This window comes from Agelaius phoeniceus (genome assembly GCF_051311805.1).
Source record: "Agelaius phoeniceus isolate bAgePho1 chromosome W unlocalized genomic scaffold, bAgePho1.hap1 SUPER_W_unloc_2, whole genome shotgun sequence".
NCBI lineage: Eukaryota > Metazoa > Chordata > Aves > Passeriformes > Icteridae > Agelaius > Agelaius phoeniceus.
This window is the reverse complement of record NW_027509867.1, coordinates 1,731,818-1,758,300: the sequence shown is the minus strand read 5'-3', so window position 1 is coordinate 1,758,300 and position 26,483 is coordinate 1,731,818. Positions and strand designations below refer to the sequence as shown.

General features: G+C 53.2%; 1 protein-coding gene across 1 annotated transcript in view; it reads right to left on the bottom strand.

Annotated features, from left to right (window-relative positions):
- The window catches only part of LOC143692633 (uncharacterized), a 133,232-nt gene that overhangs the window by 90,359 nt on the left and 16,390 nt on the right, over nucleotides 1-26,483 (bottom strand). The window contains exon 2 of the mRNA XM_077172883.1: nucleotides 11,256-11,734. Within this exon, the coding sequence (XP_077028998.1) occupies nucleotides 11,256-11,734 (479 nt within the window). The remainder of the gene's footprint in view (nucleotides 1-11,255; nucleotides 11,735-26,483) is intronic.

Sequence of the window (26,483 nt, the reverse complement as noted above, 5' to 3'; positions counted from 1 at the left end):
AGCTCTTAAATCTCCCAGCCAGGAGGGAACCTGCCCAAGCCGTGGGCTGCAGCTTTTCCAGGGAATGCTGTCAGAGACAGAGTCAAAGGCTCTGCTGGAGTCCAGGCACACAACATCCACAGCCTTTCCCACATCCACAGGTGGGTCACCTGGGCATAAAAGGAGACCAGGTTGGTCAGGCAGGACCTGCCACCCCTAAATCCACTGAGCTGGCTGGCTCTGATCCCTGGGCCATCCTGTGGGTGCCCTGTGATGGCACTCAAGGTGATCTGTTCCATAACCTTGCCAGGCACCCAGGTCAGGCTGACAGGCCTGGAGTTCCCCAGCTCCTCCTTCCAGCCCTTCCTGGGGATGGGCTCACACTGGCACCTCCAGTGCTCTGGGACCTCCCTGCTGAGCCAGGACTGATGGTAAATGATGGAGAGCAGCTTGGGGAGCTCATCCACAGCTCCCTCATCCCCCTGGGATGGATCCCATCTGATCCCATACACCTGTGAGCATCTGAGTGGCTCAGCAGGTCAGCAGCTGCTTCCTCCTGGATTCCAGGGGGCTGTTCTGCTCCCTGTGCCCATCCACCAGCTCAGGAGAACACTTGTCCTGAGGACAGCCTATCCTAATATTGAAAATTGAGGGAAACAAGGTGTTAAGTAGCTCAGCCTTTTCCTTATTTTTAGTTACTGTATTCTCTACTGCATCCAAAAATAGTAGAGGTTCTTCTTCCCCCTACTTTTGCTATAATTTAAAAAAAAAAAACCCTTTTGTTCAGATGCCGCCAGGTTAAGTTCTAATTGAGCTTTCACATCTCAACTTTTCTTTCTGAAAAACCCATTGAAATCCTTAAATGCTTCTTGAGTTGCCAGTCCTTTTATCTCCTGAGTTTCCACAAAAGCTCCATGGGCAACCAGGCCAGTCATTTTCCTTACCAGCTCATCTTTTGCCACACTGGGACAGGCTGCTCCTTCCCCCTTAACCTACCTTCTTGAAATGTGCGTCCTTCCTGGACCCCTTTGTTTTTAAGGGATGTTTCCCTTAAAACAAATCAGGACCTGATTTGATTCTCCACAAATCAGCATCCTCAAAAGGCCAAAGTCTGCCCTTCCTAATTCCAGTGTGGAAGTTTTGTTGTTGCCCCTCCTTCTTTCACAGAACATTGAAAACTTGATTTATTTCATGGTCACTGTGCCCCAGGCAGCCTCTGAGCCCCACATCTGCCCCCAGCCCTTCTCTGCTTGTGAACAGCAGCAGACAGAGCTTTCCTTGGCAGTGGGAGTGTTACCAAAAATTCAGTAAAATAGAAAACTCCTTAACCCCAGTGTAGCATTAAGAAGCAGCATTCTTTATTCAGCTGGATGCATGGGGGAGAGCTCCTCCCAAAGCCATGCAGGCTGAGTACAGGAAAGTTTCTGTTTATTTTCTGTATTTTGCACACATATTCATTGATTGTCCTGGACTAAACATACATATGATAATCATTTCCCAAAATCATTGACATATTTCCCCTTCCCTTTACCCATGTGTTCTTCTCTCCTGGGGGTCTCTCTGGTGGTCACTGGTGGTCGTGGACCCCAATGTTCCAGTGGGCCTGGCTGAGCTGGCAGGACCCTGAGGCTGCTGAACTTCCAGTTCCCCTTCTCACACAATGGGCACTGTGTGGTTTCCATAGGACTGGGGATGTGGAGAACAAACTCCAGGTGTGAGCTCACCTTGTGTAGGCAATTGATCATCTGGTAACATGAGGTGACAGAGTGGGGGCTATGACATCACAGAGTGAGTAATGTGAGGTCATCGAGCAGCTATGACATCATAGACTGCCTCTGTGACATCACAGGGCAGAGGTCTAACATCCCAGAGCAGACTATGACATCACAGAATTGGCTCTGACATCAGAGACCAGCTGTGTGATATTAGAGAATGGGCTGTGAGCTCACAAAGGAGGCTGTGACATCCCAGAGGGGCTGTGTGACATCCCAGAGGGGCTGTGTGCCATCCTAGCGGGGCTGTGTCAGGTCACTGGGTTGGTCACTCGGCCCCAGCTCCCCCTCACAGTTTCTCCCAACAAGTCCAATGCTGTCCATGCCCAGCGGGGTCCCTGTCCCCCGGGATCCCCCCGGCCCACCTGGAGCCACAGCCTCCACCAAAGGATGTTCCACAGGATCCACCCCAGTGCCTGACATGGGCACAAGGGGCCAGGGCTGTGTGGCCAGGACATCAAGGACGGGGATTCTCCAGGTCACTGTGGCCTGGGTTGGGTTGCCCAGGGCAGGAAAGATGTCTGGCAGCTGGAGCAGGGTCTGGGAAGGGCCTCCAAGGTGGGGCTGGAGCCCTTGGGCTGTGAGCAGAGGCTGAGGGAGCTGGGCTTGTCCAGCCCAGAGCAGGGAAGGCTGAGGGGCTCCTCATCCCAGCCTGGCAGTGCCAGCGAGGAGGGGATGGAGAACACAGAGCCAGGCTCTTCACCGGGGGCCTGGTGGGAGACAAAAGCCAATGGGTGGAAGGGGAAAGAGGGGAGATCAGCCAGGACAGGAGGAGATGAAATGAGTCAGGCTGGTTTCAGCATTTCCTCAACACCAAAAGCAGCCTGACCTCCCTTCTCCACCCACCACTGACAGCTTTGCAAATCAGGAATTGTTGGAGCTGTTTTGCCCCCACTCCAGGATGAGCATCCTGATAGAAGAACTTAATTGTGTTTATATCGATCACAGAACCACGTTTTGTCTGAAATTACTTCTAGGATGGAAATCACTTGTGGGTGATGGACTCATCAGACACTGCTGGGATATTGTGCATAGCTCAGGGAAGAGTGAGATTGTTATTAAATTGTGTCCTGTTCAACTGTGGTCTGTTGGCCATGAAGAGAAACTTTCTGTGCCTCTGAGTCTCACCAGTTCCTGACCCCCAAAGGACACAAACCTGATGAGTTGTGGTTCCCAATCCAGAGGCAGCACTTGCACCTCCCTCCATCCCAAGAGTAGAACTCCCTTGTCCCAGAACATCCCTGGCAATGCAGGGATGAAGGAAACAGGACAGGCTGTGGGGATCAGGGGCAGGGCACAGCCAGGGAGAAGAATGACTTTTGCATTTGATGGAGTTGTGCCTTCCCTTGGCTTTGTTGGCTGACAAGAAATGAACATCCCTCTGTGTCTCGGGCAGCTCCTTTTCCAGGGAAAGCAGGTGGGAGTGGGAGCCAAGGAGCTGAAAGCTGCAGGTGCAGCCTGGGCTGGAGGGAGCTCAGATTTGCACAAGGCTGCTCTGAGTGCCAGGGCTTGGATGGGGGAAATGGTGGTGTGGGGGTAGGGACAGAGTCTGATTGACTGTCAGCCATGAAGGGTCTTTATTTCCATATCTATTCAAACTTCATGAGGAGGTACTTGGATTCAGTGTCAATTGGAGATTGCACATATCAATGAATTAACAGGAAAAAAAAACTAAACAGGACCTAAAAAATCTTTTCTCGCTGTCTTTTTAAATATCATGTATTCAGTTTCAATGCACTACTGAGATCTACTTAACCACAAAGGATTTGAAAATTAAAATCAAATGATTCCCAGAGGCTTGGCTTGTTCAGGTGTTCTGAATGTTAATGAGCCCTGGGACACTGAATTCCTGAACTGGGGAGCTGAAAGCTGAACAAATTATTTGGACAATTAAATCAAATTATTCCCAGAGGCTTGGCTTGTTCAGGTGTTCTGAATGTTCATGAGCCCTGGGACACTGAATTCCTGCACTGAAGAGCTGAATGCTGAACAAGCCTCTGGAGCAGGGAAATTCAGCAGCAGCCTCCAAGTTGCTGAGGATGTCAGCAGTCCCCAGTGAGGCCATCCCTGCCCAGAGACCGTGGGGGAATGGGCAGACAAGGAGAGCGTCCCTGGGGCTGGGGCAGCACAACTCAGAGGCACCAGCGGCTCCAGCTGGGCAATGGAGTGTGGAATGTGGCTGGGAAAGCCCTGCCTGGGCTGGGCCAAGCAGCACAGACAAGCCCTGACTCCTATCCTGGAAACAACTCTCTCAATGAGACACTTAAAAGGAATTTACAGTTGTTTGTGTCCTCTGAGTTGGATGTGCTGGAGAAATACCAACAAGGGATTGTCAGGAGCTCCAAGCAACAAAACAGACTTTACTGGCAAATTTAGAAAATCAGAGAAACTTTGGCAAAAGGTTTAATACAACATTCAATCAACACAAAACACTTCTCAAAGCATTGACTTGGCCCATTCAACTTCACAAACTCATAGCTTGTTCAATTTTAAGTTAATCAAAATTTGCAAGGGGACAAAAATAGAAGACACGGGAAGAGAGAAAAATGTGATACAGAGAAGCACACACACAGCTACCAACTCCTGGATTCCAGCAATGTTCAGATGGAAATTCCAAAAGGAGGTAGGGGCAAGATGTGTGCTTGCCTTGTGGTCAGCCTTCAATACCCCTTGGTCTCCCTGGGCCCTTCCCCCAGGTGGGGCTTGGGCTCATTTGGTCCCTCAGGAGCTGGGCTGGGGCTGCAGAGGTGGCTGTGGAGCATTGCCTGTGCTGTGCCAGGGACTGGCAGCCACTGCTGGGCTGGGATTGGGGGGCAGGCTCTGGGGGGATTGGGGTTCCAGGGAAGGGCAGGGCTGGGATTCCAGGGCAGAGCAGGGCTGGACCTGCCCCCACCTCTCCCCCACACACAAAGTATTTCCAGCCAACAATCTCCTCCAGGCTGTCACAACAGGGAATGCTGGATGTGGAACGCCATTCCTGGCCATGGACACTTGGATGAGAAGGACAGTTCTTTTCCATAGGAAGGAAAGCACAGAGCTCCAGTGTTTGGAAGGCAGGTGAGAGCCTCACAAAGCCAAGGCCAGCCAGACTTGCCAGGAATGGCAGATTTTGTCTGGAGCAATCTTTGGATATAGCGGATTTGGAGGTGGAAACCCAATCTCGGCCATGGGAACCTGGAGAAGCAGGACAGTTCTTTCCTATAGAGAGGAAAACACGGAGCCTTCCCCAGTGCTTTGGGGACAGATGGGAGCTGACCCTTATGAAACCACTGCCAGCCAGTCTTGTCCTGGCAATATTCCTATGGGAACAATCCTTGGATATAAGGAAATTTGGAGGTGAAACTCCAGTTGTGGCCATGCATGCCTGGAGGAGAAGGACAATTCTTTTCCATATGAAGGAAAGCACAGAGCCCCAGTGTTTCAGTAGCAGATGAGAAGAGACCCTCAACATGCCAAGCTCAGCTGGACCAGTCAGGTGGCCCCTGGGAAGCCAAACCAGCCAGAGCTGTTCTGTGTTCCCTTGCTTTTATGGGGCCCAATATTTTCACAATGGCCCCAACAATTTCATGGCACCCCTCAATGTTATCATGGTCCCAACAATTCCACTAGGCCTTGCAGTGTCACAATGGTCTCCGTGATTCCCCAGGCCCCACAGTGTCACGGGACTCCTCTGTTCCATGAGCCCTGTGATGTCACAATGGATCTTTGGACCCTGGGGGTTTTTGGTGATCCAATGGTCTCCTTTGGCTCCACAGTGTCACAATGGACCACTGATGACACAAGGCCCCTCTGTGTCACCCTGGACCTTTGGTTCCATGCAGCCCTGCAGTGTCACAAAGGCCTCTTGGTTTCATGAGGCCCCACAGTATCACAATGGTCCTCTTGGATTTATGGGCACCCTCAGGGTCACAATGGTCTCACTGGTTGCATGAGGCCTCACAGTGTCACAATGCTTTGCTTATTCCATGGATCCTCATAGTGTCACAATGGTCTCCATGATTCCATGAGTCCCTTCAGTGTCACAATGGTCTCCTTGGTTCCATGGTGCCCCACAGTGTCACAATGGCCCCTTGGTTCCATGAGGCTGCCAACTCTTAATGGTGCCTCCATTGTTACATGAGCCCCTGCAATATCAAAATGGAGCTTTGGCTCCACTGAGTCTCACAGTGTCACAATGGTCCCTTGGTTCCATGGCACCTCAAAGCCTCACAATGGTCTCCACAGTTCCATGAGGCCCTGCGGTGTCACAATGGACGCTTGGTTTGATGGGGTCTCTCAGTGACACTACAGTCCCTACATTTTCATGAAGTCACACAGTGTCAGTACGGTCCCCTTGGTTCCATGAGGCCCAGCCATGTCACAGTGCTCTCCAAGATTCCATGAGGCCCCACAGTGTCACAATGGTCCCTTGGTCTCACAAGGCCCCACAGTGTCACAATGGTCCCTTGGTTCCATGGGCCCTGTGCTGCTGCATTCCCCCCTCCCCTTCTCAGGCTGCCCTGCCAGCTGAGAAATGCTCCTTGGGGCTCGGCCTTGGCCAACAGCCCCTGGGCTCAGCTCCTCTGCAGCTCATCACAAACACTGTCTGCTCCAGGCACTGCTGCTGCCCAACCAGCTCCTGCTTTCTGGAGGAGCAGCCCTGGGAACTGCTTTTGTTCCCTCAGTGGCACAACATCCCTGTTCTCACCCTGCCAAAGAAAGCTGTTGATGCCAAGTGTGGCCAGGATGCCTTAACCTTACTTACATTGCCTGTAGGTAAGGGTAAGTCACAAGGTCTAAGTGAAGTTAAACACTGCTAAGAGTTATTGTTTTCCTAAGTAGTTATGTTTAATATAAGTTATAAGCTGAGTTAAATACAGCTTATTAAATGTTTCTCCGCTGTTGAATTGCAAAATCATAGGTTACAAGTTAGATTAATCCTGCTAAAAGCTCTTTTTTGCTAAAATGTGAAACTGAAGGTATCAGTTTAGGTTAAGGTATAAGTTAAATCCTGTTAAGATCGAGCTCTGATAAGCTTTTGGGCCATTTTTCTTTCATCCTTGCTGTCACTGTCCTTGTGTCACACACACACAGGGACCGTTCTTGGTTTATTTCTGGTTTGATTGTCTGGATTTTTTTGGTTGTTGTTGTTGCTTTGTTTCCTTGGTGTGCCTAAAGTGTCCAGTCAGGAGCAGAGTGACTCTTGCCAAGGAACTTTGTGCTGCTGTCCCTTAATATTCAATCTGGTTTTTGCTGATCCCTTGCTGGGGATTTTTTCAGCGCTCTCAAGGCCTCATTCATACCAGGGTGAAGGAGTCCTGGCCCAGGCTCTGGCCCTGGGGGACACGGGGATGCTGCTGGGGGGTCCCTGTCCCCCTGTGCCACCCCCAGGGCCCCGGCCCCCCGTCCCCGTGTCAGGCTCTGGGGTGGATCCTGTGGAACATCCTCTGGGGGAGGCTGCGGCGCCGGGGGCGGGGGGACCCGGGGGGACAGGGGACCCCGGTGTGCATGAGCAGGGTTGGACTGCTCTGGGGGGAACTGTGAGGGGGGCCGGGGCAGAGTGACCTCCCCAGGGACCTCACACAGCCCCTGTGATGTCACAGAGCCAAATCTGGGATGTCACCCTGGAATGTCATGCAGCTGCACTGTGATGTCGCAGAAGACTCTGTGATGTCAGAAAGTCACCCTGTGATGTCACAATCTGTACTGTGATGTCATAGCCTGCTCTATGATGTTACACAGCTGGCCAGTGATGTCACAATGCTCTCTCTGATGTCACAGAGCCACCCTCTATGAATTCAGGATCTGCTCTATGGCCTCACACCGTACTCTGTGATGTCACAGACAGATGTGTGATGTCACAAACCCCTCAATGATATCACAAAACCCTCTCTGTGATGTCATATTGCCACTTTGTAAGGTCACAGTGTACACTCTGACCTCACAGCCAGCTCTATGATGCCATACAGCCATGACATGATGTCACAGCCTGCTCTGTGATGTCACAGAACCCCTCTATGATGTCATACAGTTCCCTCTATGATGCTCTAGCTGCTCAGTGACCTCACACAACAAACTCTGTCTTGTCATAGCCCAATCTGTGACCTCACACAGCCCATTCTGTGCTGTCACACAGCCCCTTGCTGACATCACAGCTGCTCTGTGCCTCCATGACACAGCCACAGAGGAGCTGCTGTGACACAGCCCCCTCTGGGACATGCCACAGCCCCTGCCAGTGCTGAGCCCCTGAGAGCTCTGTCTGTGCCCTGCTGGTGTCCCTGAGGGGCCCTGGCAGTGCCCCAGCCCTGCTGGGCTGTGCACAGGAGCTGCTCCTGGCCAGAGCTGTCTCTCTGCAGCTCTGCTGCCCTTGCCAGGAGCTGCCTCTGGGCCAGGAGCCTGGCCCAGCTCAGCAGCACAGACACAGCACAAGGACTGTAATGACCCTCCGGGGCTTTGGTGCTCTTTGCATCAGACTCAGTCCCTCAGAGTATGCTCAAAGAACTTCTCAGAGACTCAAAAAGAGAAACACTGAAGTTTCTCATACTTTAAACTTTAAATAGAACCTTCTGAGGGAAAGGACTGAGAATGTGTCCTCTGTGATGTCACAGCCTGCTCTATTATGTTACACAGCCACCCGGTGATGTCACCATGTCAACCTCTACCAGGTTCCAGGTAGAGCAGAACACTGGTGGCAGTGATGACACTTGGGGACAAGCAAGGCAAAGGTGTCTCTGGTGCTGAGCAAACCTGCACCTCTGTCCCTGCAGGCTGTGGGCATCCCCCGGCTGCCCCACCTGGCTGGCCCCTTCCTTTGCTGACAGCTCTGCCTCCTGCCTGCCTCTGCCTGCCCACACAAAGCCTGGGGCTGCTCCAGGCTCCTGCTGGGGGACGTGCTGCACCACAGCCCTGCCCTGGCAGGGAAATTCCTTTCTCCTGGTGTGCACTCTGTGCCTCCCCAGCTGCCCTTGGTGCTATTATGTCTTCTTCAGGCTCATTCCCACTATGAAGAAAAGCTCCAGCCCCTCTGAAACCACCCATCAATCCCTCCAAGGCTACTCCTGTTCTGTCCTCAGGCTCCACACCACTGACCCCAGAGCCTGTAGATTCTCCCTGCTGGTTTTGTGATGAGACCTCCAAATCCCATCTTGGGAGATTTTTGAGTCCTCTCCAAGGACTGTGAAAATGGAAAAATAGAGATCAAAGTTATTTTCTCCCAAATCTTGCAGTGACAAAAAAAGAGTCAATACAATTAAACTGAATGAGGGCAGATTTACATTTGTTAGAAGAGGAAATATTTTGCAATTATGAGAGTGGCATGAAACTACAGCTGTTTTTCCAGAGAAGTGGATTCCCCATTCCAGGAATTGCCCAAGGTCAGAATTCCTGTAGTGTGGGTTCTCTGATGTGCTGGGTGCCCTCACAATGCTTCTGGCCAGAATGTCTGCTGAGGGCAGCCAGGCTGCTGCAGGGGCAGTGCCCTCACAGCCATCACCATGGCAGTCCTGTCCCCTGGGCCTGGCTCTGCCCTTTCCTCTGCCCCTGTCTTGGCTCTGCTGGCATGAAGAGTTTTGTCATTGATATCTTGTCCCCAAGGTGCTGGGGCCAATGGCTTCCCAGTCAGGCTCCTGGAGCACAAGTGGCTTTTCAGAGGCCAGCCAGGAATGAGCCCTGAGGCAGCAGCTCTGCAGTGGTGGCCACCAGGCCGGGCTGCCAAGGGAGGCTTCTGGCCATGGGCTGCAAGCAGCTGCTGCTGCCAAGGAGCCTTTGGTGCCTCAGGCTCTCCCTGGCACAGCTCCCAGCACGGCACTCTGCCCTTGTGCCTGAGGCCTTCCCTGTGCTGAGGCTGGCCTGGGGCTTTTCCTGCAGCGGGACCTGCCCTGCTGATGGCACAGGAAAGGCAGTTCCTGCTGGAGCAGGAGGCTCTGCCTGCAATGGGCTCCAACAACTCCAGCAAGGCCCTGCTGACTTCAATATTGCTGCCTAGAGCACTATATTCTAATAATTGTTATAGCTCCTGACGTGTGCATTAAATCCCTCTGGTTAAGATTTTTCTGTCTGATCATGATCAGAATCAATCAGAGCTGTATTTATACTAATTTATCTGGCATTTCATTGTTAATCCTGTGGGACAAATTGGGTTAAAGTTCTATTCCAACTGTCCAATCCTTTAGACCTTTGACAAATTCTGGGGCTGGGATTGGATCCAGCCGCTCACAGTCTCCCCTCGTAGAAGGAATTTTAGAAGTCTAGGGGTGCTGCAAGGCTTTGAGGATCCATGGTGGCTGTTAGGTGTCATTTCTCCACCTGATGTCTCAGCAGGAGTTTCTCCAAAAAAGAAATAAAGCTTTTGCCTGAAGCTCCCACTTGTGCCCATGACAGGAACCCCTGTGAGTGCCTGGGACATCCTGGCTCTTTGGCAGCCTGGGGACCTCTGGGATGTCACCGTGGAGCCCCCGTGAGTGCCTGTGACAGATGGGTGCCTTTGCTGCCCAAGGTGCCCTGGGATGTCAGCATGGAATGGCTGTGACTGCCTCTGACCACAGGGCTCTTTACCATCCCAGAAAGCCTTGGGAGGTCTCCATGGAACCCCTGTCCATGCCTGTGACATTCCAGCTCTGGAAGAGCCTGGGGACTCTTTAGAAAGTACCCATGGAACCCCTCTGAGGGCCTGTGACAAATGTGATCCTTAGCAGGCAACCATCCCCAGCCCCATGTTGCTAGGGTCAGTTTCCATGGCAACCATCACCAGCCCCCTGTTGCTATGCTCAGTCCCTTGGCAGTTCCATGGAGACCCCATGCCAGGGGTGGTTGCCTCGGACACCAGGGCTGGCACCAGCTGGGATGCTCGGTTTCCACGGGCCGGGCTTCAGGAATGGGATTCTCCAATTTCCTGCTGCCGCTAAAACGGCGCTGCCCTCGCTGCCCTCCCGCCTCCCATGGAAAGAACAAAAGGCAAAGATCCCGGGCTGGGATAAGAACAATTTATTGGGAACAGCAATGAGATAAGGAACAAACAGGAACAGGAACAATACTGATAATAGATGTGATAAGAAAAAGGGAAAACTACAACACAACTGACTGTCTCTTCCCGGGCACAAATTCCCGCTACTTGGAAAGGACACCCTTCTCCTCAGGGAGAGGGAGAGAGAGTCCCTTTCCTGCCCCTGGCAATGACCTGAGGTGGGAGTGAATGTAATCACAGGGCCATGGCCAGGCCCTCATGTTCTTCCATCCCACATCAGGTCATTGGGAGGGGCAGCAAAAGGGACAGGTGTCTTCCCAGCATGGATCACAGGGAAAATGGATCCCCAGGGCTCTTCCCAACATGGGACCTCCAATGGGGAAAGAAGCTGGAGTGGCGTATGAAGTTCTTCCTGCAGTTTAGGCACCTGCAAAACTTCCGTTGCTGGTGACTCCATTGGTGTCTGATCAAGCCCGAGCTCATGGAGAAGCTCTTGCCATAATGTGGAGAAGTCATCAGGCCTCTCCCCAGTATGGATGGGCCGGTGCCTGATAAGGGAGAACTTTTTCTTGAAGCCCCTCCCACAATCAGGGCAGCGGAAGGGCCTCTCCTCGGTGTGAATGTGCTCATGCAGGCGGAGATTGGAGCTGGTCTGAAACTTCTTCCCACAGGTGGGGCACTCGTAGGGCCTCTCCCCAGGGTGGATGCGGCGGTGGGTGATGAGGTGGGAGTTGCGCTTGAAGCACTTCCCACAGTCAGGGCAGCAAAGGGGCCTTTCCTCGGTGTGAATCCAGCGGTGCTTGCAGAGATCAGAGCTGGTCCGAAACCTCTTCTGACACTGGGGACACTCGAAGGGCCTCTCCCTGGTGTGGATGAATTGGTGCCTTATGACAGCAGAGCTGCAGCTGAAGCCCTTCCCACACTCCCCACACTTGTAGGGCCATTCCCCAGTGTGGATCATCTGGTGGCTGATCAGGGTGCTGCTCTGCCTGAAGCTCTTCCCACACTCCAAGCACTTGGGGGGCTTCTCCCCATCATGAAGCTGCTCATGGACCACCAGCTCTGAGCTCTGGCTGAAGCTCTGTCCACCTTCCTGGCTCAGGGTGGGTCTTTCCTCCTCAGAGCACCCTGGGCTGGGTTTACAGCTTCCCCTCCTGCAGGATCTCTGTGGATTTTCCTCTCCATTGGACTTCTGCAGTGTGGAGCCAATCAAAACAGCCTCTTCCATGACGTTCTGCCACGGAAATTTTTCCTCCCCGGTCTCCATCCTCAGTTTCTTCCCTGGGGTAGGAAGGCCAAGGAGAGGATGGGATTGGCCTCTGTGCCAGAGGGAAGGGGAAGGAGATCCCCCCAGTGCATCCCCAGCAGGACGGGGTTGGCAGCAGGGTTGTCCTGAGGCCGGGGACCGTGCTGGGCTGGGAGATGGAGCAGGAGAGAGGGGGAAAGGGGCACTGACTTCCTCCTCACCTGCCTGGGTATCCCAGGGCTCCTTCCTCTTCCTCGCAGCCTCCTCCTCCATCCAATCAAGGTTTGGGAATGGGAAATCCTGTTCTGGGAAGAAAACAAAGGGTGCGCACATTGTCGTCTTTTGTACTGGTTTGAAGGCAAAACAGGGAGAGAGTCTAAGCTAGAATTGCAATTCAATAAGAAAATTTAGATCAAGGCAATGATACAGAAACACTGCCTTAAACTGACAGAGTCAGGATATAACCTGACACCCTGCTGGTCAGGGTGGTGGCTGCAGTCCCATTAAATGGTGGCTGCAGTCCTGTTGGAGTGATGCGCGTGATTCTGTCCAAGCAGTGATCCTGTAGAAGCGTCTGGTCTTCCTCTGGAGGTCCAGTGGTGGCTCTGGAGCTCTTGTCCTCTGGGAATCCAGTAGGCAAGCTGCTCCTGGTGTTGCAAGGCTCAGCTTATGTCCAGGTAGGAATGCTTGGATCCTCCCCCTGGGCAGAGCATGCCACAATGGGATGATGGAATTTTATCAGTCCTGCAGTGACACTCAATGGCCCATTCCCAGAAGATATCTCCCCTGGAGGGCGTTATCAGGGCTGAGTCATGGAAGAGATCAAGAACACTGCCCCACCTGTTTATAGCAGTTGATGAAGATGGGGATTGAAAACATGCATTTGGTTCCATCTTCCATTGCAGCCTGAAACAGTGGGGGAATCCCTGCTCAGGGGGTGAACACCACCCCCCTTACCCAAACTGGCTCAGGTGTAAAACCCCCACCCTGGGAAGGCCACACACACACAGGGGACAATGTCACACTTGCCCTGCCCCAGGGGAGGTCTCTCTCCCTGTCACTCCCTTGCCCGCCGCCCTCTTCTCATTCTTTCCAACTCTCTCTCTACCTCACATTTACTGTTCAATAAAATCCACGATGGATTTGATTTCGTTGGCACTTTAATTGGGGCAGAGGCATCTCTGTAACAATTTTCTTAACCAGATGGCAACATTTTTCGGGCATTGTGAGTTTAGGCACTGCTGTCTGACCCCAAGTGCCTTTGAAAACAGCACGGTTCCCTACTCTGAGGAGGTTGTGGTTCTCTCTGGAGGAACTCTTGGAAACTTGGAAACAGTCCCTCCTTCCTCCCGGGGAACTTATGGGAGAACTGATGAGGAAAATGGCTGTTGTTGGTGGCCAGTGAAAAAGAAAATATTTTGTTGTCCTTCCTTGAAAAGTTTCTTAAAATCACTGGAGGAGAGTGAGCAAATGATACAGCGAGACTGACAAGGTTCATTTACTCCAGGGTGAGGAACACAAGGCTGCTGAAAGTCCCACAAGAAGCCCAGCTCTAGTAGCTCAATTCCCAAATAACTCCAGCCAGGGGTGTCCGGGAGGATTTTTTTGGAGAGTGTTTGGAGCCAGCAGATCCCGGACTCGAGCCCCGGATATCTCCGGGCTCCCTAAGAGGAGCTTTTTCGGGGGCAGAGGAGCCGCGATCGCCCCTCGGGAGGGTCCCGGGGGTCCACGTGGGGATGGCCCGGTACCGACGGGGCGGGACATTGGTTTTGGGGATCCCCGTGAGAGCCGGGGCTGTGGAACGGGGGACCCCCGGGGCGGGGAGAGGGGAAGGGGCGATACCGGAGCTGGGGCACCCCCGGCAGCCCGGAGATGAGGCGGGGACGGGACCCCCTGACCCTGACAGGGGCGCGTCCTGGGGTGACTTCATGATGCTCGTGCCCCATCGGTCCGTTTAGCCCAGAAATGAGTTCTGCACCTTTAAGGCTGGTTCTGAGAGCCAAGGGGAGGAGGAAGAAGCTGCAGTTTGTTTTCAGACACTGCTCTCACTCCTCCACATTCCGGCTCCTGGATGGACAGAGGGCGGGACAGAGCTCTCCTTTGCTTTACCTCTCTGAGGCAGAGAAGTTCCCTGGACTGTGGTTTTTCTATTTCTTTGGAGCTGTTTAAACCTGCTCTGGACTGAACACCCAGAACACCACCGGCAGCTCCCACCTGTGGCCCACCGGGCTGAGCCTGGGCCGTGGCATTTCCAATACAGGTGGGACTGATAAGAGACTGATAAGAGACTGATAAGAGACTGATAAGAGACTGAGTGAGCCAAGCCCCAGCCCAAGGAAGGATTTTTGGAGTTTGTCACCTATTTTCCAGCAGCAGGAAGTTTTATTGCTTAATATTGTTCAATTTTTGTGCTGGTGAATGCTTTGCCTGTTAAATAAAGTGGTTTTTTCACTTTTCTCCAAGGAAATATTTTCCCGAACTGGCTGAGGGTGGGGCTGCTGAATCTGCATTCTAGAGGAAACCCCTTTCGGGAGTTTTCTCCCAAAATTGCCCTAAAGCAGGACAGGGTGGTGGGAAGAGGGGGGAAGCCCAAGTGGCTGGATTGAGGGGAGGCTGGAGAGAGGGACCCTGGGACCCCAAAATCTGCCTGCATCCCTTAGCAGGACCCTGGAGAGGGGGGATCCCCAGGACCCATGTGATCCCCAACAGGCCAGAGACAGGGGACCACCAGAACCCCAGAGGGATGAGACTGGAAATGGGACACTCCTGGTGGCTTTTTTTTTATTCACTATTGATTTTTGGAGGTTTTTATGGACATCAGGTGACTTCTAGAGATGGACTTGGGCAAGAGGAATCCCCAACCCAAGGCATTCACACCTTGTTTCTCCCCAAATCAGGATTTTCCCCAAACCTTCCCACACTGACATCCCCTCCTGTCCTGCTCTGGGTGAGCTCAGTCCCAAACCTGACCCTGATCCTGGTCTCAATCTCACTCCATGTTTAGACACACTCACAGTTCTGTATTAAATCACATCCTGGTCCCAGACTCGTCTAGCCCCAGACCCAATCCCAACCCCTGCCCTAAAGCCAATCCCATGTCTAGCCTTAACCCCAATCCCAGCTCTAATCCAAATCTCAGCCCCAACTCCAATCCCAGCCCCAATTCCAGCCCCAGACCCAATCCCAACCCCAGCCCTAAAGCCAATCCCATGTCTAGCCTTAACCCCAATCCCAGCTCTAATCCAAATCTCAGCTCCAACTCTAATCCCAGCCCCAATTCCAGCCCTTTCCTAAATCCTCAGCCCCAAACCAAACCCCAGGCTCAGCCCTTCTGGGGCTTTGGGGGTGTCTCTGTCCCTGTGCCCCCGATGATGTTTGGGTGGGGTCCCAGCAGGGCTGAGAGGGACAGAGACCCCCCCGGCCTCCCCAGGGGTGAGAAGGTGGCAGAGCCCCCCCAGCCCCGAGCAGCCTCAGCGGTGAGAGGGACACAGAGCCCCTGGTGCCCAGCCCTGCACAGGCATTGCCTGAGGCCAGAGGGATGGAGACCCCCCCGAGCATCCCCCAGGGCCAGGGGACAGAGAGCCCCGAGCATCCCCTGGGCTGAGAGGGACAGAGACTGCCCCGAGCACCCCCTGGCACAGGGGAGAGAGGGAGGGAGACCCCCCAGGCATTCCCTGGGTGAGAATGATGGACACCCCTGGGGAATGGCCTGGGGTGACAGGGACAGGGACACCCCTGGGGAATGGCCTGGGGTGACAGGGACAGGGACACCCCTGGGGAATGGCCTGGGGTGACAGGGACAGGGACACCCCTGGGGAATGGCCTGGGGTGACAGGGACAGGGACAACCCCCCAAACCCCTCCCAAGCATCCCCCAGTGTGAGAGGCTCAGAGACCCCTTGAGCATCCCCTGGGCACTGGACAAAGTAAAGTTGTTTCTTAACAGAAAATGCCTTGAATTTGCTATTCCCACAAGTCACTTGTGGTGAACACGCAAACAAATCCCAAAATTTAATAAACTGACAGTAGAAGCAATTTTGTGGCAATTCCAAAATCCATTGGTCCTGCACAGCTCCAGCTCAGCTGCTGGCAGGTTCCAATATAAGAAAAGTGGAAATTTGGCCCAAAACATTGTGATACCTCTTTTCTGAAAAGAGTATGAAAAGGAAGGGAAGCTCTGTGTAGATGTCACAAAGGTGACAGGGACAAAGAAAAAACTTATTCTTAGATTTCGAAAAGCCCCCGGCCTGTGAAATAGAAAAGGGGGGACAGCCACAGAGTGACAGGGACAGAGACCTCCCCTGGGGCAGGGCAAGTGTGACATTGTCCCCTGTGTGTGTGGCCTTCCCAGGGTGGGGGTTTTACACCTGAGCCAGTTTGGGTAAGGGGGGTGGTGTTCACCCCCTGAGCAGGGATTCCCCCACTGTTTCAGGCTGCAGTGTAAGATGGAACCAAATGCATGTTTTCAATCCCCATCTTCATCAACTGCTATAAACAGGCGGGGCAGTGTTCTTGATCTCTTCCATGACTCAGCCCTGATAACGCCCTCCAGGGGAGATATCTTCTGGGAATGGGCCATTGAGTGTCACTGCAGGACTGATAAAAATCCATCATCCCATTGTGGCATGCTCTGCCCAGGGGGAGGATCCAAGCATTCCTACCTGGACATAAGCTGAGCCTTGCAACACCAGGAGCAGCTTGCCTACTGGATTCCCAGAGGACAAGAGCTCCAGAACCACCACTGGACCTCCAGAGGAAGACCAGACCCTTCTACAGGATCACTGCTTGGACAGAATCACGTTCATCACTCCAACAGGACTGCAGCCACCATTTAATGGGACTGCTGCCACCAGCCTGACCAGCAACAGGGTGTCAGGTTATATCCTGACTCTGTCAGTTTAGGGCAGCGTTTCTGCATCATTGCCTTGATCTTCATTTTCTTATTAAATTGTAATCCTGGTTTAGACCCTCCCCAGGTTTGCCTTCAAACAAGTACAAAATTCAATGTACTTATCCCTTGTTTTCTTCTCAAAACAGGATTTTCCATCCCATAAACATGGCCAGATGGAGGAGGAGGCTGTGAGGAAGAAGAAGGTGCCCCAGGAGCCCCAGGCAGGTGAGGAGGAAGTCAGTGCCCCTTTCCCCCTCTCTCCTGCTCCATCTCCCAGCCCAGCACAGCCCCCGGCTGCAGGACAACCCTGCTGCCAACCCCATCCTGCTGGGGATGCACTGGGGGGATCTCCTTCCCCTTCCCTCTGGCACGGAGGCAAATCCCATCCTCTCCTTGGCCTTCCTCCCCCAGAAAAGGAGCTGAGGATGGAGACCAGGGAGGGCAAATCCCTACAGCAGAACATCATGGAAGAGGCCATTTTGAGTGGCTCCACAGTGCAGAATTCCAACGTGGAGGACAAGTCCCAGAGATCCCACAGGAGAAGGGGCTCCAAACCCAGCCCAGGGTGCTCTGAGGAGGAAAGACCCACCCTGAGCCAGGAAGGTGGACAGAGCTTCAGCCAGAGCTCGGAGTTGGTGGCCCATGAGCAGCTTCATGATGGGAAAAAGCCCCACAAGTGCTTGGAGTGTGGGAAGAGCTTCAGGCAGAGCAGCACCCTGATCAGCCACCAGATGATCCACACTGGGGAATGGCCCTATGAGTGTGGGGAGTGTGGGAAGGGCTTCAGCTGCAGCTCTGCCCTCATCATCCACCAACACATCCACACTGGGGAGAGGCCCTATGAGTGTCCTGAGTGCCAGAAGAGGTTTCACACCAGCCCTGATCTCTCCAGGCACCAGCAGATTCACACAGACGAAAGGCCCTTCTGCTGCCCTGATTGCAGGAAGGGCTTCAAGCACAATTCCACCCTCATCAGGCACCAGCGCATCCACACTGGGGAGAGGCCCTACGAGTGTCCCCAGTGTGGGAAGAGCTTCACCAGCAGCTCTCACTTGACCAGACACCAACGGAGCCACCAGTAAATGAAGCCCTGCAAGTGCCTCGATTGCAGGAACAGCTTCATGCACCACTCCAGCTTCATCCCCCATGGGAGAAGCCAGATTGGAAAGAGCCCTGGTGATCCATGTTCCCTGTGATCCAGGCTGGGAAGACACCTGTACCTTTTCCTGCCCTTTGCCAATGACCTGATGTGGCATTGAAAAACATGAGGGTCTGGCCATGGCCCTGTCATTACATTCAGTCCCTCCTCAGATCATTGCTAGGGACAGGAAAGGGACTCTCTCTCTCTCCCTGAGGAGAAGGGTGTCCTTTCCAGGCAAGAAATATTGTAGCCAGGCAGACCCTGTGAGGTGTGTTGTAGTTTTCCCTGTAAACAGTTTTATTTATCCCTTCTGTTATCAATATTGTTTCTGTTCCTGTTTGTTCTTTATCTCGTTGCTGTTCCCATTAAATTGTTCTTAACCCAGTCCGGGATCTTTGCCTTTTGTTCTTTCCATGGGAGGCGGGAGGGCAGCGAGGGCAGCGCTGTTTTAGCGGGAGCAGGAAATTGGGGAATCCCATTGCTGAAGCCCGGCCCGTGGAAACTGAGCATCCCAGCTGGTGGCAGCCCTGGTGGCCATGGCAGCAGCCTTGGGAGCAGGTCCCTGGCTGGGGCTGTGGGAACCTCTTCCCTCTGGTGTCCAGGGACAGGAGTGGAGGGAGTGGTTGCAGCTGAGTCGGGGCAGGCTCAGGTTGGATGTCAGGAAAAGGTTTTTGCCCAGAGGCTGCTGGGGCCCTGGCCAGGCTCCCCAGGGCAGGGTCCCAGCTCCAGGGCTCTCTGAGCTGCAGCAGCATTTGGCCAGCGCTGCCAGGCCCAGGCTGGCATTGTTGGGGTGTCCTGTGCAGGGCCAGCAGTTGGACTGGAGGATCCTGATGGGTCCCTCCCAGCTCAGCCAATTCTGTGCTTCTGGGATCCCACGAGCCTGGGGATGGGGCTGCCAATGGTTGCCATGGCAACGGGCTCTGGCTGCAGGCCTGAGCTGGTGTCCATGGCAACCACCCCTGGCATGGGGTCTCCATGGAGCTGCCAAGGGACTGAGCATAGCAACAGGGGGCTGGTGATGGTTGCCATGGAAACTGACCATAGCAACAGTGAGCTTGTGATGGTTTCCTGCTAAGGATCAGATTTGTCACAGGCCTAAGAGGGTACTTTCCCTCATGGGGATTTCCAAGAGTCTCCAGGCTGTTCCAGAGCTGGAATGTCACAGGCAGGGACAGGGGCTCCATGGAGACCTCCCAGGGCTTTCTGGGATGGTAAAGAGCCCTGTGGTCAGAGGCAGTCACAGCCATTCCATGGTGACATCCCAGGGCACCTTGGGCTGCAAAGGCACCCATCTGTCACAGGCACTCACGGGGGCTCCACGGTGACACCCCAGGAGTCCCCAGGCTGCCAAAGAGCCGGGATGTCCCAGACACTCACAGGGGTTCCTGTCATGGGCACAGTGGGAGCTTCAGGCAAAAGCTTTGTTTCTTTATTGGAGAAACTCATGCTGAGATGTGAGATGGAGGAATGACACCCAACACCCACCATGGATCCTCAAACTCCTGCAGGGCCCCTCGATTTCTAAATTCCTCCTAAGAGCAGAGACTGGGAACGGCTATTGCAGTCCCAGCTCCGGAATTTGTCAAAGGTTTATGTGTAAACGATTAGACAGGTGGAATTGAACTTTAACCCAATTTTCCCACAGGACTAATGATCGATAAATTTATATAAATACAGCTCTGATTGATTCTGATCATGATCAGACAGAAAGATCTTAACCAGAGTCATTTACTCCACAGTACAGAAGCTATAACAATTATTAGAATATAGTACTGTAGGCAGCAATTTTGAAGTCAACAGGGCCTTGCTGGAGTTGTTGGAGGCCATTGCAGGCAGAGCCTCCTGCTCCAGCAGGAACTGCCTTTCCTGTGCCATCAGCAGGGCAGGTCCCACTGCAGGAAAAGCCCCAGGCCAGCCCCAGCACAGGGAAGGCCTGGGCACAAGGGCAGAGTGCCATGCTGGGAGCTGTGCCAGGGAGAGCCTGAGGCACCAAAGGCACCTTGGCAGCAGCAGCTGCTTGCAGGCCATGGCCAGAAGCCTCCCTTGGCAGCCCGGCCTGGTGGCCACCACTGCAGAGCTGCTGCCTCAGGGCTCATTCCTGGCTGGCCTCTGAAAAGCCACTTGTGCTCCAGGAGCCTGACTGGGAAGTCATTTGCCCCAGCACCCTGGGGACAAGATATCAATGACAAAACTCTTCATGCCAGCAGAGCCAAGGCAGGGGCAGAGGAAAGGGCAGAGCCAGGCCCAGGGGACAGGGCTGCCATGGTGATGGCTGTGAGGGCACTGCCCCTGCAGTGAGGGGGGGCTGCCCTCAGCAGACATTCTGGCCAGAAGCCTTGTGAGGGCACCCAGCAGAGCAGAGAACCCACACTGCAGGAATTCTGTCACTGGGGATGAGAGGGTTTCACTGAGTCAGGCTGCACAAAGCTCCTGATCTTGGACAATTCCTGGGATGGGGAATCCACTTCTCTGAAAAAAACAGCTGCAGTTTTGTGCCACTGTCATCATTCTAAAATATTTCCTCCTTCTAACTAATGTAAATCCACCCTCATTCAGTTTAGAGATATTGACCATTTTTCTGTCATGGCAAGATTTGGGAGAAAATAACTTTGATCACTATTTTTCCATTTTCACAGACCTTGGAGAGGACACAAAAATCTCCCAAAATGGGATTTGGAGGCCTTATCTCAAAAGCAGGAGAGAGAGGCTGAGGGCTCTGGGGTCAGTGGTTTGGACACTGAGGACAGAAGAGGAATAGCCTGGGAGGGATGGAAGGGTGGTTTCAGAGACGTTGGAGCTTTTCTTCCTAGTGGGAATGAGCCTGAAGAAAACATAATAGCACCAAGGGCAGCTGGGGAGGCCCAGAGTGAACACCAGGAGAATGGAATTTCCCTGCCAGGGCAGGGCTGTGGTGCAGCACATCCCCCAGCAGGAGCCTGGAGCAGCCCCAGGCTTTGTGTGGGAAGGCAGAGGCAGGCAGGAGGCAGAGCTGTCAGCAAAGGAAGGGCCCAGCCAGGTGGGGCAGCCGGGGGATGCCCACAGCCTGCAGGGACAGAGGCGCAGGTTTGCTCAGCACCAGAGACACTTTTGCCTTGCTTGTCCCCAGCTGTCATCACTGCCACCAGTGTTCTGCTCTACCTGGAACCTGGGGACACTTTCTCAGTCCTGTCCCTCAGAAGGTTCTATTTAAAGTTTAAAGTATGAGAAACTTCAGTGTTTCACCCTCTTTTTGAGTCCCTGAGAAGTTCTTTGAGCACACAGTGAGGTTCTGAGTCTGATGCAAAGAGCACCAAAGCCCCAGAGGGTCATTAAAGCCCTTGTGCTGTGTCTGTGCTGCTGAGCTGGGCCGGGCTCCTGGCCCAGAGGCAGCTCCTGGCAAGGGCAGCAGAGCTGCAGAGAGACAGCTCTGGCCAGGAGCAGCTCCTGTGCACAGCCCAGCAGGGCTGGGGCACTGCCAGGGCCCCTCAGGGACACCAGCAGGGCACAGAGCTCCCGGGGGCTCAGCACTGGCAGGGGCTGTGGCATGTCCCAGAGGGGGCTGTGTCCCAGCAGCTCCTCTGTGGCTGTGTCATGGAGGCACAGAGCAGCTGTGATGTCAGCAAGGGGCTGTGTGACAGCACAGAGTGGGCTGTGTGAGGTCACAGATTGGGCTATGACACCACAGAGTTCCTTGTGTGAGGTCATTGAGGTGACTGAGCATCATAGAAGGAACTGTGTGACATTACAGAGCAGGTTGTGACATCATGGCATGGCTGTATGACATCATAGAGCTTGCTGTGAGGTCAAAGTGTGTGCTGTGACATTACCAAGTGCCAGTATGACATCACAGAGAGGGTTTTGTGGCATCACTGAGGGGGTTGTGACATCACCCAGCTGTTTGTGACATCATAGTGTGAGGCCATAGAGCAGATCCTGCCATCATAGAGGGTGTCTCTGTGACATCAGAAAGTGGGTTGTGACATCACCGGGTGGCTGTGTAACACCATTGAGCAGCTGTGAGATCAAAGAACAACGGCTGACATTGCAGTTTTCTGTGACATCACAGAGCAGCTGTGCAACAACACAGGGGACTGTGTGACATCAGAGGGGCTGTGTGACATCACAGGGGCTGTGTGACATCACAGGGGCTGTGTGAGGTCACTGGGGAGGTCACTCTGCCCCGGCCCCCCTCACAGTTCCCCCCAGAGCAGTCCAACCCTGCTCGTGCACAGCGGGGTCCCCTGTCCCCCCAGGTCCCCCCGCCCCCGGCGCCGCAGCCTCCCCCAGAGGATGTTCCACGAGATCGACCCCAGAGCCTGACACGGGGACGGGGGGCCGGGGCCCTGGGGGTGGCACAGGGGGACAGGGACCCCCCGGCAGCGTCCCCGTGTCCCCCAGGGCCAGAGCCTGGGCCAGGGCTCCTTCACCCTGGTACCAACGAGGCCTTGAGAGCGCTGAAAAAATCCCCAGCAAGGGATCAGCAAAAACCAGATTGACTATTAAGGGACAGCAGCACAAAGTTCCTTAGCAAGAATCACTCTGCTCCTGACTGGACACTTCAGGCACACCAAGGAAACAAAGCAACAACAAAACCAAACAAAATCCAGGCAATCAAACCAGAAATGAACTGAAAACTGTCCCTGTGTGTGTCTGTGACACAAGGACAGTGAGAGCAAGGATGAAAGGAATACGGCCCGAAAGCTTAACAGAGCTCAAACTTAACAGGACTTAACTTAGACCTTAACCTAAACTGATACCTTCAATTTCAAATTTGAGCAAAAGAACAGCATTTAGCAGGATTTAATCTAATTTATAACCTATGACTTTGCAAGCTAACAGAGGATTAACATTTAACAGTATTTAACTCAGCTTATAACTTATATTAAACATAACAATTTAGGAAAAAAACAACTCTTTTCAGTGTTTAACTTCACTTAGACCTTGTGACTTAACCTTACCTACAGGCAATGGAGGTAAGGTTAAGTCATCCTGGATGCACTTGGCATCCACAGCTTTCTTTGGCAGTGTGAGAACAGGGATGTTGTGCCACTGAGGGAACAAAAGCAGTTCCCAGGGCTGCTCCTCCAGAAAGCAGGAGCTGGTTGGGCAGCAGCAGTGCCTGGAGCAGACCGTGTTTGTGATGAGCTGCAGAGGAGCTGAGCCCAGGGGCTGTTGGCCAAGGCCGAGCCCCAAGGAGCATTTCTCAGCTGGCAGGGCGGCCTGAGAAGGGGAGGGGGGAATGCAGCAGCACAGGGCCCATGGAACCAAGGGACCATTGTGACACTGTGGGGCCCTGTGACACCAAGGGACCATTGTGACTCTGTGGGGCCCTGTGACACCAAGGGACCATTGTGACACTGTGGGGCCTCATGGAATCATGGAGACCACTGTGACATTGCTGGGCCTCATGGAACCAAGGGGACTGTACTGACGCTGTGTGACTCCATGGAGTGTAGGGATCATTGTGACACTGAGAGGCCCAATGAAACCAAGGGTCCATTGTGACACCGTGGGGCCTCATTGAACTGTGGAGACCATTGTGACACTTTGGGGTGCATGGAACCAAGGGGCCATTGTGACACTGCGAGACCCCATGGAGCCAAAGGTTCATTGTGATGTTGCAAGGCCTCATGGAATAATGAAGACACCATTAAGACACTTCACAGCCTCATGGAACTAAGGGGCCACTGTGACCCTGAGGGGACTCATGGGATCATGGAGACCATTTTGACACTATGAGGCCCCTGGAATAAGCAAAGCATTGTGACACTGTGAGGTCTCATGGAACCAGTGAGACGACTGTGACCCTGGGGGTCCCCACAGAACCAAGAGGACCATTGTGATACTGAGGGGCTTCATGAAACCAAGAGAGGCCTTTGTGACACTGCAGGGCTGCATGGAACCAAAGGTCCAGGGTGACATTTCAGGGCCTGATATCATCAGTGGTCCATTGTGACACTGTGGAGCCAAAGGAGACCATTGTGACACCGCAGGGCTTCATGGAACCAAGGGGCCATGGTAACATTGTGGAACCCCATTGAACCAAGGGTTCATTGTGACACTGCAGGGCTGCATGGAACCAAAGGGTGACACAGAGGGGCCTCCACTCACCAATGGTCCATTGTGACATTGTGGAGGCAAAGGAGACCATTGTGACACTGCAAACCCCCAGGGTCCAAAGGCCCATTGTGACATTGCAGGGCTCATGGAACAGAGGAGTCCCGTGACATTGTAGGTCCTGGGGAACCAGAGAGACCATTGTGATACTTGAAGGCCTTCTGGAACCTAGGTGCCATTGTGACACTCTGGGACCCCATTGAACCAAGGGTCAATTGTGACACTGTGGGACCCCATGGAATCAAGGGGACCATGGTGATAATGCAGGGCGTCATAAAACCAACAGAATATGGAACAGGTCTGGCTTGTTTGGCCTCCCATGGACTGCCTGACTGGTCCAACTGACCTTGGCATGTTGGGGGGCTCTTCTTATCAGCTGCTGAAACACGGGGGCTCTGTGCTTTCATTCCCAATGGAAAAAAACTGTCCTTCTCCTCCAGGCACCCATGGCCAGAATTGGGATTTCGCCTCCAAATTTCCTTATATCCAGGGATTGTTCCCATAGGAGTATTGCCAGGACAAGTCTGGCTGTTAATGGTTTCACAAGGGTCACTTCACATCTGTCTCCAAAACACTGGGAAGAATCCGTACATTCCTTTCTATAGAAAAGAACTGTCCTACTTCTCCAGGCATCCATGGCCGCGATTGGGCTTCCACCTCCAAAATTCCCTAAATCCAAAGATAGCTCCCAGACAAAATATGTCATTTCTGACAAGTCTGGATGGCCTTGGCCTAGTGAGGCTCTCATCTGCCTTCCAAACACTGGGGCTCCATGGTTTACTTCCTGTGGAAACGAACTGTCCTGCTCAGCCAGGTGCCCATGGCCAGAATTGGGATTTCCACCTCCAACATTGCCTGTTGTGAGAGACTGGAGGAGATTGTTGGATCAAAACATTTCATGTGTGGAGGAGGAAGGGGCAGGTCCAGCCTTGCCCTGCCCTGGAAGCCCAGCCCTGCCCTGCCCTGGAACCCCAATCCCCCCAGAGCCTCTATCCCAGCCCAGCAGTGGCTGCCAGTCCCTGGCACAGCACAGGCAATGCTCCACAGCCACCTCTGCAGCCCCAGCCCAGCTCCTGAGGGACCAAATGAGCCCAAGCCCCACCTGGGGGAAGGGCCCAGGGAGACCAAGGGGTATTGAAGGCTGACCACAAGGCAAGCACACATCTTGACCCTGGATCCTCTTGGAATTTCCATCTGAACACTGCTGGAATCCAGGAGTTGCAAGCTCTGTGTGTGCTTCTCTCAATCTTATTCTTTTTTCTCTCGCTCTGAGAAAGAGGAAGAAAAATGCTTCTTCTATTTTTGTCCTCTTGCAAATTTTGATTAACATGAAATTGAACAGGCTTAGAGTTTGTGAAGTTGAATGGGCCAAATTAATGTTTTGAGAAGTGTTTTTTGTTGACTGAATATCCCATTAAAACTTTTGCGAAAATTTCTTTGATTTTCTAAAGTTGCCAGTAAAGGCTGTTTGGTTGTTTTGAGCTCTTGAGGATTTCCTGTCAGTATTTCTCCAGTGTGTCCAACTTAGGGTACAGAAACAATTGTAATTCCTCTTAAATGTCTTCTTGAGAGAGTTTTTTAGTGGATGGGGGTCAGGGCTTGTGTGTCCTGCTTGGCCCAGCCCAGGCAGGGCTTCCCAGCCACATCCCACACTCCATTGCCCAGCTGGAGCCGCTGGTGCCTCTGAGTTGTGCTGCCCCAGCCCCAGGGACGCTCTCCTTGTCTGCCCATTCCCCCACGGTCTCTGGGCAGGGATGGCCTCACTGGGGGCTGCTGACATCCTCAGCAACTTGGAGGCTGCTGCTGAATTTCACTGCTCCAGAGGCTTGTTCAGCCTTCAGCTCTTCAGTGCAGGAATTCAGTGTCCCAGGGCTCATGAACATTCAGAACACCTGAACAAGCCAAGCCTCTGGGAATCATTTGATTTAAGTGTTCAAATCTTTTGTGGTTAATTTGATAGACTTCAGTAGTGTCTTCAAAGTGAAGGCATTATATTTAAAAAGACAGTGAGAAAACATTTTTTAGGTCCGGTTTAGGATTTTTTCCTGTTCATAAATCACTCTGTGCAATCTCCAATTGACATTGAATCCAAGTGCCTCCTAATGCAGTTTGAATAGATATGAAAAATCAAGACCCCTCATGGCTGACAATCAATCAGACTCTGTCCCTACCCCCAGCCCACCATTTCCCCCATCCAAGCCCTGGCACTCAGAGCAGCCTTGTGCAAATCTGAGCTCCCTCCAGCCCAGGCTGCACCTGCAGCTTTCAGCTCCTTGGCTCCAACTCCCACCTGCTTTACCTGCTTTCCTTGGAGAAGGAGCTGCCCGAGACACAGAGGGATGTTCATTTCTTGTCAGCCAGCAAAGCCAAGGGAAGGCACAGCTCCATCAAATGCCAAAGTCATTCTTCTCCCTGGCT